The sequence below is a fragment of the Plectropomus leopardus genome, chromosome 12 (assembly GCF_008729295.1).
Source record: "Plectropomus leopardus isolate mb chromosome 12, YSFRI_Pleo_2.0, whole genome shotgun sequence".
NCBI lineage: Eukaryota > Metazoa > Chordata > Actinopteri > Perciformes > Serranidae > Plectropomus > Plectropomus leopardus.
Genome location: NC_056474.1, coordinates 28,539,645 through 28,554,344, shown reverse-complemented (window position 1 = coordinate 28,554,344; position 14,700 = coordinate 28,539,645). Strand labels below are relative to the sequence as shown.

Here is a 14,700-nt window from a genome sequence, read left to right as displayed (position 1 = left end):
TCTTTAGATTTTGCACAAACTTGTACTTGGAGTCAAGGATGAACTGATTATAAATAGTTATTTTTTACCCAAACCATAATCTTACTTCTCATTTTATGTTTTTAAAAAGTATTTTTTTGTGTGACTTTTTTGTCTTATTTGAGAGGACAGATATTAGAGAGAAAGGGGGAGAGCGAGGGGATGGCATCCAGCAAAGGGCTGCAGATGGAATTTAACCCATGGCCGCTCTGGTAAGGACATAGACCTTTGTACATGGGGCGTTTGCTCTACCAGGTGAGCAACTGGGCGCCCCTTACTTCCAATTGTAACAAAGTACTGTATTTGCCTTTACCTAAAGTAGTTTCAGTGATGAAATCTATATTTCTTGCGGACAAGGAGGTTTACTTTGAAAGGGCAAATATGCATGGAATGAAAGGAAATTGACAGGCCTTTCTTGAGTGTCCAAAAGTGACACTAGGGATGCCTACAATATATAGATTGAACGAACGCCACTGACCAAGCTGCCACATTTGCCGAATTGGGAGTAAGAACATGTTGTTTATTTTGAATAAGCAATTTAGTTCAACTTTTCAGAGATTTGAGAGATTTTGTGGAGAGGACTTGCCCCCCTCCGGGACCTTGTATGTAATTGCACAACAAAGTCATTCTGTGTGACAAGGTGCTGGAAAATTAGAAAATTCAGGCGCATGAAGAGAATGAGGGGGAAAAAAAACTATCCTACTTTCATGCAGCTTAACTTGGTGTTTTATCTTTCCATTTGAACAATGAAAAAGCAGACAGGCTAACAAAGACAGATTGCTAAGCAAAAAACTCCAATAGTTGAGAATTGAACTCTGGTCCTCATTGGGGGATTCATAGAAAGACTGGAGAGTTTACATCCCAATGGACTACTTCATAGTCTCTCACAGAGCCGGAATATTGATCCGATTTTGCTTTGATTTATGTAACTGCTATGCACTCAAGGCTCAGCATTGTCCTGCCTATATGAGTCCAGAAAATAAAGCTTGAAGACAGCTCTGCCTTCATTCTGCGACAACACATTCACAGCAGGAAATAAAACAGCTTTTAAAATTTTCAGCTCTCATGTATAACATGCAGCTCCGTGCCCTTCATGAGTTTTACATTTAACATCGCCATTATTCACGCAGTTAGCCTTATTAGACTCCCCCGCCATGCATTTAATCTGCATTAGTAGAGCTGTGACCAGTGTAGCCCATTCTTTATCAAATTCTACAACTGAGGAAAAGTTTTTCTGAGTCACTCTGAGCTCAAGTGTAGAACTATATAAAAAGGATCAATTTTAAAAGTATAATTCATGTCATTTTCATTGTAGATATAAAAAACAGTATGTTCACTCTGAAAACCTATGTACCATACAATAAATATGTGCCCACCTTAGAATTAAAATAGGTTCTATCTGCGTCCTGAGCAGTTTTGAGATATTGAGCTTCACACTTTTTTGCATTCCAAATAGTAAAAAGGACCTTCTTGTTTTTGTTAAGGAAGTCAGTCAGAGCAATAAACCTACCCTGACATGATTTTTAGGTTTGCTCAATCTCTATAAACTAATTGATCAGATCAGAAGCATCCTGGTTTCCGTTTGTAGTTGGAGTAGTTTTACCCAACATATGTGAGTGAGCTTCGGTTGCATGAAGGTACACAGTCCATGTTTAATGCAAAAGAGGGGTAATACAATGGTCGAAGGGCTATCTTTGAACCCGTTGGCTTCCATTTGATGACTTAGCTTTATATTGACTTTTTTTCCAATTTATCTGCAAGAGATATCCCCCGGCTATACCAGAACCCCCGAAAGAGTGGCCATTGCCTCCAGAAGCTATCCAGTCCAATAGCCAATAGGGTCAGGTTTTGAGGTCTGAGGAGCCAAACCAATTTTTAGTTGAAAAACTGAAAATAATTGGGAATAAGGAGCAACAACACCTGAATTAAACATGTCTCCCTAGTTCTTATTTAACAAATTAAGCAAAAACATCAATAGTTCATTGGGTAAAAGATAGCAATACCGATCAGTAAAGAAAAACAGTAACAGTAAAATTTTGTCAAATTCAAAACTTAATAATTCTCAAAAAGGGTTGGAGACACAATCTGTGGTCCAACTAAACAAAAACTAATTCAACATCAGACAGATCAATAACATCCATCATAATCATTTGACATGATTGGCATGAATAGTGAATAGAAACTACTTCTGATTATTTATATAGTTCTTTTGTCACTTTGTAAAAGAGGTTTTGATTCAAGTATCTGAGGTGTGTCCCATCTTTCATTTTATTGTTCACAGTGTTAAACATGGTAGAATAACCATTCAATATAATGCATCCAATAAAACACCACCACACATGTACAGCCACAAGGCAACAAATAAACCACTAAAGTATCTTTTTAAGGCAGTGTTTATTACATGGCTGTTGTATTGCATTGCTTCACATTGCATCACACAGGTGTTTCTGGTCGCTTAGGGTATTTTTATGTTGCTGTTTGTCAAAGAACTTCACAGGCCAGACTGTTGGGTAGTTCAAAGAGTTACTTACTCTGAAATCCACCTTTTTTTAGTAAATGATGTGTACACTCACCTTATTACACTATTAATTCACCCTGGTCCCAGAGGTCTTAAAACAGAAGTTATTTTCCTTTTGCAGAAAAAAAAAAAAGTAATTCTTTCCTCCAAATGTCTGTGAAAAATCTATGGTCTCCCCGGTACAACTTGCCCCCAAACTGTGAGGCAAATTTATCCCCTCCCATTGCTCCACTAGTGCCAGAGCTTTAAAAATTGCAAAGACATTAATAGATAGGGAACATACAATCTATAGTAGTAGACATACTACTACTACTACCAATACTATAAAACTAATAGAAATAATTTATGGTGGTAATCAGTGTGTCATTTTTTTTTTTTTTTTTTTTGACAGGGGGTGTGTTCCCACTAAAATACGTAGTAAATTTTCTCTTTGAAATAATGCATCAAATTCATCAACTTGTTACTTAATGTTGCAATGGCAGCCATTTCTATATCCATCTGGAATATTTTCAAGTATAAATATCTTCTACTCTTGTCAACCTTCATTTTGTTAAATGAGGGAAAATTAACTTGATAAGCCTTAATTGTTCTTATTTAATTATATAAATTTGATTATAACACAAATCTGATGCTATTGTTTTTGCTGTTCATGCATAACAGTCTTGCATTTTGACATATTTCTCAGTTTTGAGATCAATAAAGTATATCTATCTATCTATCTACCTATATCTATCTATCTATCTATATAAAAATGTTGCAGACCCCTCCTTTGATTGATGCCTGAAATTTGACTGAAGTCCAGCAGTGAAGTTCTTGCATTTGTTTTACCTTCCCCTCATTGCAGACTGGCAGGCTCCACTGGGAAAAAAGTATGTGCAGCTGAAGATGGTTAAACTCGTTGATCAGCTTGTTTGACTGGCATATGGTATGTTTTCATATAATTTTTGGTGGTTTAGCTGGTCATACCAGCTTCTGATGGTCACTTAAGCTGGTTTATCCATTGAGGATCTGGAAGGATTGTCCCAATGCAGAGGGGGAGATTTCAGTCTCTGCCCTTTGTAATTCTGTTTCCAGAGGCACTTAAAACATAAATTTGTCATAAAATATAAAGTGCAAAGGAGAATGATGCATCTCATATTCACAATGCAGAATCACAGTACAGTTTGAGTGCCTCAAAATATGGTTTGTTGCAGTATTTGAATAGATGTCTTCATCACTCAGCCTTCAGCCTTCAGCCAAAGTTATTGTTGTTCTGCACCATAGCTGTACAGAAACACAGTTAGGCTCATGACAGTGTTACATGTTCATATTATATTATTGAATATTACATATTAGCTCCATTATAAACTACTTTAAAGCAAAAAAATAATAATAATAATTTTGAGGCTTTTTAAACTTTTTTTTCACAAAGGAAATCAGCTGCAGCACATAAGCACAGCCCCGACCAAGCTGCTTCCCTTAAAAGGCTCTGGCAGCGACTGTATGGAGAGAGCCTGTGAACTTGGGATGTTTGCAAAGTGAAGTTCAGTCAAATTAATCATTCTGTCAGACAATGAGAGCAGAGCACCCCAGGGCTAAAAGGGAGACAAGGCCTTTCAGCGAGAAGAAGAATACGCTGCGCTACTGTATATGTTTTGGGCTTGTTATTCATTTTCACTGAGGGAGGCGGGGGATGGGGATGGGGATGGGGAGGTTATGTAGTGGTGTGCTCTCGCTCTCTCGGTGCCGGGGAATATATCTATCGTTCCGGGGAGCCATTTCCCATAAGAGGGGATAAATGGATGTAGCTGAAGGTGAGGACAATGCAGGAACATCACATTTAGAGGCTTATTCATCAAGTTCATAGGTGGTGTCAGGCCTCTGCGAAATGTTGCATTTTCACAGCATGCTTGCAAAGGAACTGTTAGTGGCCTTGCTCACATCCCAGTACTCATCATGCTTCATATCTAATTTGTGTCGACATGTTTATGCTCAAAATGGGTCATACGGGGTTACATTTTTACCTCAATTTAATGTTGTTTTTTAGATAATTGTTCCAACTTCCATTAACTTTGACCAGGACCATTCCCAACCCCATCTAAGCCTTGTCTTAAGTAACTGAACTAATATTTATCTCTTTCAGATTTTTGGACTTAAATGGGCAGTTCACCCAAAAATGAAAAATACATATTTTTTCTTTTACATGTCGTGTTATTTATCAGTTTAGATAGTTTTGGTGTGAGTTGCTGAGTGTTGGAGGTATTGGCCGTAGAGATGTCTGCCATCTCTCCAGTATAATGGAACTAAATGGCACTTGGCTTCTGGCACCTAAGAGCCAAAAAAATCAGTTTGAAAAACTTACCAGCAATGTCTCTTTTCAGAAATCATGACCTAGTTACTCAAAATAATCTACAAACCTTGTTTCATGTAGGAACTATTTTCTGTCTACCAAACTACATACACCCACCCACAGTATCACCACGCAGAAGGAAGCGTACATCAACTGTTGGCTACCACTGAGTTAGGTAATGTTACAGCTGAGTCAAGGAGAATGCTATTATAGTTCACATCTTGCCGCGTCACAAGCAAGAGCCTTTCGTCCATGAGTAGGTACTTGTCTCCATCTGCACTGTGACACGGAGGGTGGGTGTAGTGCGGTAGAAAGTTTGGTTGTCAAATGTTTCAATTTTTGATTTGCGATTGATTACAGAATTGCAACAAGTTGCACTTCAAATCATGTTTTCACTTCCATTGTTTTGCATTTCAAAACTTACCAGATTGTCTTAAGGATAGCAAAAGAATGCACAGGACTAGTATAAAGTGAGCATGTCTGTTAAGGGAAGACTCATGAGTACACAAAGAACAACTTTTCATGCAGATATCTTGAGGTCAGAAGTCAAGGGACCCCTGTAAAATGGTCATGCTATTGAACCATCGCCAAAATTTAAGCTAACTTTGGAGCATTATTCAGCCCTCTTACTGACATTCTAGCATGAAAGGGTTGGTACCACTTGATTCCATAGTTTCATATGATACCAGTATCATCACTCTAGCTTAACCCTTTGAAACCTTAGCAAATTGGCTGGATTTCATGGGAGGACGGCAACAAACAACTTGAGAAGAAATTGTCTAAAAATTAGCAGAAATTACTAAAAAGAAGAAAATGACCTGAAAATACTATGATGAGAAAAGTAAAACAAAACAAAAAAACAATGAAAAGAAAGTGCTAAAAGAGTATTTTTTAAAATTTTCTCAGTTACATCTATTTAAATGTGTGATTTAGAGAAATTAGTAATATAGTTTTTACGGACATTTTACCCTAATTTTTTCATTATATCTATATTTTCACTATATCTGTAGAATATATATATATATATATATATATATTCTACAGATATAATATTTTCCCACTACTGCTTTAATAAACTGATTTATTTTGTTCAAGGCATAATTACATCAACCAAGGAGGTTATGATTTCAGTCTGTTTTGTCTGTCTGCAGCATTACGGAAAAACTACTGACCGCATATGCATAAAATTTGGAGGGTCATGCTCAGACAAAAAAAAAAAAAAATACAATTTGGAGCAGATCCAAATGCTGGGGCAAATTTTTCTCACTTTCATTAATATTGTGAGAAGGTGCGTTTGGCTTTCCACAAGCTTATGTTATGTGAGTTTAGATAGGTTTGCAGAGCTGTATTCATCTTTATATTGTCGTATTTTCATGTCTCACATTTTGTATCTCATACACCTTTCAGAAATCTCTCATCTTTACACACATTGCTTTCATTTTTCCTCTCTCTTTCCTTTCTTTCATGTCTGTGGTTGCAGGGAAATGTGTCTTAGTTACAAGCATTATCCAGATACCTTCTGGATGTGCTTGCGAAATCGGTGGGGGCAGTCATGGTGATGTATGGCTATAATCCCATCGCTGCAGCATGACACGGCTGTCAGTTGCCATAGGAGACAAGATGATTTATATTTCACAGCGTTGCTAATGGCCCCACATAAGTGATGTTAATGTTAAAGGCCTGATTCTGCATTCTTATTAAAAAATGAGGAGGCTCCTGCCTCTAATTGGAACAAATGAAGACAGACACTTTTACCGGCTTAGGTTTCATAATGTCACATTTGCAGTGATGAAATCGTTTTATGTATAACGCCATAACCAAAGGAGAGGGCAAGGAGATAATTTATTCACTCCATGTCATGTTCACTAAGAATCTGTGCTCTATCACTCCATGCTCTATCTATAATTGATCTGGTAAAAAAAAAGAGGCTGATTGGTCCTTTAACGCTAACCTGTCCTAGAACAGCTTGGTCTTTCCCACTGTGATGCATGATGAATGTTTCCTCTACTTCATGTGTCCCATTGCAGTTTCATTTACACCATGTGTTGTTGTTTATCTGCCACTGAACAGGTTGCTTGTCACCAGACCAAGATGCATGTGCAACATTTGATAGACCCTGCAGTGCATCAAAGTGAAAAACATTCCTACATGGGTGACTTCCTCAGGCAACGGAGATGGGCATTATTGATCTGAGCTGGAGAAAGTATTGGTAAAAGCAAAATCAATAAACTGGGCTTCACAGGAACACAGTGTTAAAGCTACATGAAATAATATTTACAGTATGACAGTATTGGCTTTAGCTTAACTGAATAGTTTGCAGGTTTTTTTTAGTGAAATCTTATTGGAATCTGCAGTGATTGAGAAACTGATTTGGGTATCTCTAAATTCCCTACCCTTCATTTTGATTTACCCTTCAGTGAATGATCCTCTAGACCATTTTAACCACAAAAATGGGAATGTCACCAATGTCATTACATCTGCAAGGTTTTAGTCATCCTATGGTATCAAACAAAAAAAAAAAACACAAAGACAAATTTCCTGGCCAAAAACATCAAATTCACCTTGGCATTTTTGAAGATAAATTCAACATGCAAAAGTTGGAATTGGGCTATCTTTCTTCTCTAACACCATCAGCATTAGGCTGAGCAATCTTCCCGCACTATCTGAACTCGTTTTTTACTTAGAAACACAGAAAGTTTATTGAGTTATTCTGTAAGAAATTCAAAGTGTTTACTCAACCATTAAAAGTCCAGTGTTGTTCAAAAAATTAGATTCCAATCTGCACTCACATGGGAGGAATTTGGTTTTTAAAAAAAGGCTCATTAGATTGCTATTTACTGCAGAACTTTGGAAAAAAATCTTGCAGCAATTAATTCCATCCAACAGCAGTCATGTTTCTTTAACAAAATTATTTAAAAATGTTTTTAACTGTTTGGTGACGATTTACAGCGAATCCACCGGTTGCAGAAAGGTTGATTGTATAGAGATCTATGAGAAAATGACTCTACTTCTTATTTGATTTATTGCCTTAGTAAACATTTTCTTAATGAGATTATGGTCTCATTAGGTCCCTAGCTGTGGGTTTTCTTCAACAAAGCATGATGCTTTCTGTAAATTATGGTCCCATTTGGAGGTAAATAGATGATAAAGCAGGGATAAAGTGGCGATCTACTGATTGACGAGTTGCTACCATGGCAGTGTCCTCACAAACGGCACCGCCCTCTTTTCTCAATATGGTCCACTTAAAAAAGCAAGATGCTGACCGCCACAATAACAAACTTGAGGTTTTAAAGGGGAAGACCATAAACCAAGGGGTGATCACCTTAGGCTGTATATAAAGATGGATGACGTGCCCCCATTTACCCCCGCTATTCTGAAGTGAGATTAAAATATGAGATATATAAGATACGGGTGTTGCCATCTTTCAGGGGTGATGTCATTGAGGGCTGCATTCACCACAGTAGCAATATACATGGTGCGGGAGTAAGCGCCATCTGACCAATCGCAAGCAGTCCCATTAATAGCTCATTAAAACTGGGCTTATCGTGAAAATAAACACTTGAACAAACATCAGGGTAATGAGAGAACTTCCTTTAGTGACAGAAACCATCTAACCATCCAACTAAACCAAAATTTAGTTGTTGTGTACGTTGAGTTTTTAGTTTGGCCTGTGTCCCATTCACTAACATGGTGGGGCGGGCTTTAAGACCTCTGCTGCAGCCAGGTACCAAGGGGCGATCGAGATTGAAAAACTACAATTTGGGGGGGCTGTCATGTTGTCAACATTTATGGTAATCACGTTAACTACATCCACTTTTGTACAGTCTATGGTCTAGACAATTCTGTGATCACCAACTATACCATTATCAAACCATCCCATTTTAAGAACAACATTGCGAAAGTTTTCTACACAAGCATAGTAATTTTTTAACCCCAAATGATACTCTTCATATGCTTCAATCAGCCACATATACCTTGTTCTGTCACAAAAGACTATAGTCTCATTGATTCTTTTCTCAAGGGGATTAAACAAATGAATGATTGGATGTGTCTGAACCTTCTCCAGCTAAATGAAGACAAAACCGGAGGGCTGAATATTAATGTTCATCTCCAGAGACTTGGTGTCTGAAAACCACCAATCAAGTCAGGAATCTTGATATAAACTCTCTCAGAGTTTAACTTTAACAGCCAAATCAATACCAAAGTCTGCATTCTGCCATCTAAAACACATAGCAAGAATCAGAGGATTGATGTAGGCATAACCTATAGGGAAATTAATCCTTTCATTTCTACAAGGTTAGAATACTGTAATGGTCTTTTCTCAGCTGTTTTTTTTAAAGATCTCAAGAACAACTTTAACTTATTTAGAATGTTGTTGCCAGAGTTTAGTTACTGTGTACCAAAGAGTGGATGTTAGTCTTTGTTTTTGAATATAAAGCCCTTCACCTTCTCGTACTGTCTTAAATGTGTGCAAAAACAAAACAAAAAACTAACCTATGGTTTCAGTTTGATGGATTTGATCAAATCTTTATTGAATCTGAAACCTTTCTAGTCCATGTAAAAAACATTCCAGAAAGCAGTTTATGTGAAAACTCTGAGTATGTTAACCCTGAGATGAGGGGGACTCTGTGATATCTGTTCCAGAGAGAGAGTTAAGACAAACTGAATCAATCACTATGGTAACTGACTCTGTGAACATATCTATATGTCTATATTTCTATAAGAAACACCTAGTTTCAACCTGTCTCCTCCCACCAAAATATAATAAAACAATAAAATAAATCTCCAATAATAAATTAATTTTAGAAAGCATCCAAAAAGCTAAAATACTACCATACAAAAAAAAAAACAGTAAACAAAATCAATAATAAAATATCACTTAGCTAAATGAAAGAAATCATAGTAATTCTCAGTTCCATGAAGAAAGTTAATATTGTGTTAATGGTGAGTGCCTTATGTTTATATTAAACGATAATTTACTCAGCAGGATATTAGGCGAGAGGACATATATGTGGTAAAACAGCATTCTGTTGGGGTTTTAAATGACTACATGTTGAAATAGCCACTGAATGAATATTTACTTTGTTTAACATCAAATATAAATAAAACCAAAGTAAAGTCGGCCTACAATCATGGCTGAGTGAAATACTATGTCTTACCTTTCTGAATGATATTTTTATAATTCATCTTCAGTTGCTTCCAAGTGCATTTCCCCCCCTGTGGGATTGCACCTAAATGAAAATCAAAATGTATTCAATCCACCACTTTTTCACCTGCATGCTATTATATGGACACGTGCATTCAATACACATTGACACAAATGACACGGGCAGCAATTTTCTCCCATGCTGCTTTTCTCTCCTTAGCTGCTGCAGCGGTGTTACTTTTATTTCTAAATATGGGTTCATACTCGCCGTAGGCAGCATGAGGACCTCTAGTTCAAGTGGGGTAAAGTAGCTTGATTTCTTTTTCTCAGTGGTTGCCATGGTGAATCAAGGTATCAGAGCTACATTGATAATGGCTTTTTATTGAGGTTGTGCTCAACTCAGGGTGAACATGCTCAGAGTTGATTGAACTATTTCAGATCAGCAGTTCTGGAACTGGAATATCCCCCTGATCCTGGGGAAAAACCCTAATGACCTTGATTATCCTTTGACTTGTCCGCTAGTGTTAACTTTTCACTTTTCACACCTGCAAAATCTTCCAATATCTGCTAAATGTATTCGCACAAACTTTGGTTCAGACATCCATTGTTTCCAGGAGATTAATCGGTTAAACACTGATGTGATTTTGAGTGACATGTTTCAACAGCTGTTTAGCAAATTGCCATGAAATTTGGTACACACCTTCATGTACCCCTCTGGATGATGTGTGATCATCTTGGTGATTCCCAATTTAGCTATCTATATGTGCATATGTATATATTGTAGATACTACAGGTAATAATTTAGTTTAACTGTTGATAAGATAAACGAGAGTCTATTTCTGTGTGTAATAAGTAGTATATATTATGGTTAGAATTGTGAATGTTGAGATATAGGTATGTGTATGTGTACGTTGGTACATATACAACAAGCCTTTAATTTATATAGGGTAGTTTTTTGATAACAGTTGAATTATGTAATAAAGGGGAAGGATTAAGTTTGTTTATACTTCTTCCTACTCCCTTTCACACATGTAAATCAATGCAAAAAAGTGAAACCAGAAAATCTCTTTGTTTGTCTTGACAGTGTTGCCTCTTCCCAGTCACAGAATGGTGTCCTGTAAAATTAAATACTACAGCTGATATATTCCGCTGGTGGCAAAATTTGTCATTTTTACTGCCTAACTTGGAAATCAGTGCTGGCTAAAAATGAAAAATCTGCTTCCTGAATGTAATGAACATTAGTAATATAAATACACAAGGAGATATGAGATTTGATGTCAGCTTTGGAGCTCAGAGAGTATGAAATCAAATTTGAACCAGATCAAGTTGACAAAAATTAATCCCAAACAATTGTGATAATTAGTCATCATTTATCAAGAAAAAGCAAACCAAATATTCACTAAAGACTGCATGAACAAAATCTCTCAGATTCAGCCTCATTGACGTCTCTTTCTTGTTGTTGCTGTTGTGTCTGATTGAGCCGAGGCTGTGACATCAACGTAATTACTCCTCATTATGCATTAATCACGCCCTTCTCGTTGTCAGTGGGATATTTTTATATGGGATAAAATGTGAATAGTGTTAATCACAGAAAATTGTCCTCTTTGTGAGAGGTTGTAGATTGTAAATCAAGACGTTGTTATGCCATTGTATTGTCTCACAGCTGTTTTGATCGCTTCATGATCTCTGTTAAATGTTGACAAAGCGCTGAGGATCACATGCACATTTCATTGTGTTTTTATTGCTTTTAGTAGACAAGATGGACAGTAATGAGGTGTCAAATCTGAGATTCAGACTTCATTTTTATTACAAATATAGTCTTTGACTTGGGTTTTTTTTTTATACATCTATATGTGATCATATTCAGTATCAGGCAGGGACCTTGTGCTTCAAAGAGGATGCTGCAGAAATTGCTGAAAATTGGTTTTTGATTTGACACAATTTCCTAAGAGAGAAAAGTTGAAGGCGTCTGGTTGAAAATATTTGCGTTTAATATAAATGTGCCGTATGTTCAAGTGAGATGTCGGCCTTCGCTTTCATCAAACGCTGAAGACTTCAGCCGACTATATCGCTATTTCTGAATAGATTTTATGTTAATGTTGCCATTTCCTGTGTGTGTTTTCTGGAGATGGGGCTCCACTTTGATCTAACACTGGAGACTTTGCTTTCTACTCTCGCCTGCCATCTAATATAATATTAATATTTAGCAAATATTCCTCCTGATACTTCAGGTAAAGTAAACAAGAATGAGATGTAGAGCCGTCCTTTGATCTAGCGGCGAAGACTGGAATCTGTTCCTCTATAGGAGTAAAGAAACACATTTATAGTACATTTTTTCTGTTTGTTTTTTACAGGTGTGGTGGAGATCTCCCCTGAACTTTGCTATATTTTAGCTCCAAGGCTTGCTTCCATATCAATAAATGTGTTTTTTTATGTGTTATTGCAGGTATGGTGAACTACAGCGAGGTGTCTGGCTACCCCCTCGTTCAGCACTGGAGTCTTCGTTCTGTGCTGTACCACGTCAAACTCAATCAGTGGGTCCTCTCTCAAGGTAAATCACTCTGCACTTCTGGCTATTCATTATATATATATATACATGGGGCATATATACATATATATATATATATATATATATATATATATATATAATTTGTTATTACTGGTAGTTTATTGATGCTGGAGGAAACCGGGCCCGGGCCTCCGTGGCATAAACTGTCACGTTCTCGGCGGAGAAAAACAGCACCCTCGGCTATCAATTATTTATCACGTTGTAATTAACGTGACACATCAGGGTTTGAAGCTCATCATAACAGTTTGGGTACTTTGTTTCATTTCTTTTTTTTTTTATCAGCCATGTGATTAACGGGCAGGCTGTCACATTTCAGTTTGGCAGGCATGTATATCTTGTGCTTAAAAGCTGCATAGCCGGATTTATCTCACATGGCGTTAGCGCTGGAGGAAGGTCTGGCTGAACCCATCGTTATTTCACACGAAGGGGAAAACAATTCTCTGGGTTGTTTGTTACTCTATAAACGACTCACAGTCGTCATGATTGGTGTTAAGTCCAGGATGCAGTAGAGGTGCACTTGGAAAATGGGGTCAGGTGGGAACTTATTTTGGGGGCAAGTGCTGGCATTAACCCTTAGGGCCCGCTTTAATATTACACACAATCGTATGGCTTTGTGCACAAATTGCCCTTTTCAAAATCAAGCTTTCAAAAATATTATGCATCAGTATTATTTCATACTTTCATTAATTTTTTCAATCAACTTCAGTCCTAATCATAAATATTAAATATTCATCGATTTTCAGATTATTAACTCTTTAAATGCCAGTTTTTTTTGTCTTGATACCACTATGTTTTTAGGTAAAAAAAAACCCCACACATACACACACACACACAAAAAAAAAACAACACAAAAAATACAATATTTTCAATATACTAAATGCTAAGAATTATTATTTTTTGATTATCACAGCAAGGATATTTCAGTTATTTTCAGCAACATTGATTATGACAGTGCAGCTAGTGGAAATAGCATATATTTTCTCCATCTGCCAAATATGGTAAAAAATTATGTCATCAGGTTGAAAATAGTAAAAATTCCAAATTTCAAAGCAAAAGCCCAGAATAACACCCAGAAATAATACAATGCATGTTTTTAACACTCTGATTGCAGTTTTAATTGTTTGATTGGCACATTTTTTGCACTTAACAGTATGAGTGTGACAATTTTGTTTTACACAGTTTATTTATTATTGTAGGAGCTGAGCAGGAAATTCAAAGATTAAACAAAAACACACAATCTTGCCAAAAATGTATGTGCATAAAATGCGCTAAACAGTAGAGTAAAGAATAGCATAAAATGGTACTCAAGGTAAAAGTACCTCAGCATTATACTTAATTGCTCGAGAAAAAGTACATAGTTACATCCCATCACTGATTTGAGACCCTGTCCATGAAGTGTTGGAAAATAAAGAATAAAAAATTGTCTGCAAAAGAATACACATTTGTAAATCTGTTCTTGTCAGCAGCAGTTTTATGGTAATAAAGTTCTTGAACACATAAAGACCATCATCACAGGGCAATTTTGCAGTGTGGTGTTTAAAGGTTCAAGTTGGGTCCATTATATCAAATTAAAGCCTTGTTGAAACAGTCAATTACGGAGCGATTGTGGTTGTTGCTGCTTAGAGCACTACTCCGAGCAAACCCTGAAAGGCAATAAATGGGTCGGGGTCAAGTTCTCTTTAATCACAAATTAGCAAAATGTCACTTCAAAAGGGCACAAACTAAAAAGCTGCTCAACAAGCAGCGCAGCCAAACAAGAGGACCACAGAGCAGCAAGACACGGCGCCCACTGACTTCTAATTGCTACCTCAAGTCCGCTGTTAATTTTATAATCACTCCTAATCATTTTTAATATCCAATAGATATGGAGGCACACATAGTCTGTTGTGAAGACAGATGTATCCAAACAAGGTGAAAATAAACCGGCATAAACATGTGTTTGTCTCGGTTACAGCTTGAAAGCTGAAGTGGAATGCACAGGTATTCAGCAGTCGACTTAAAGCTGGGCTTTCCAGGGAGCAGCCAAACCCAGAGCCTAATAATGGGGTGCTAAAGTTAGGTTAGCGCCTCACAGAGCAATGCAAATACCTAGTCGTTAGTGTCATAGCCTGGAGGAATGA

The 14,700-nt window shown here is 37.0% G+C and overlaps 1 protein-coding gene across 1 annotated transcript in view; it reads left to right on the top strand.

The window, feature by feature from the left end:
- astn1 (astrotactin 1) overlaps nt 1-14,700 on the top strand; it is a 502,578-nt gene that overhangs the window by 271,725 nt on the left and 216,153 nt on the right. Inside the window, 1 exon segment of the mRNA XM_042497522.1 lies at nt 12,458-12,562. Within this exon segment, the coding sequence (XP_042353456.1) occupies nt 12,458-12,562 (105 nt within the window).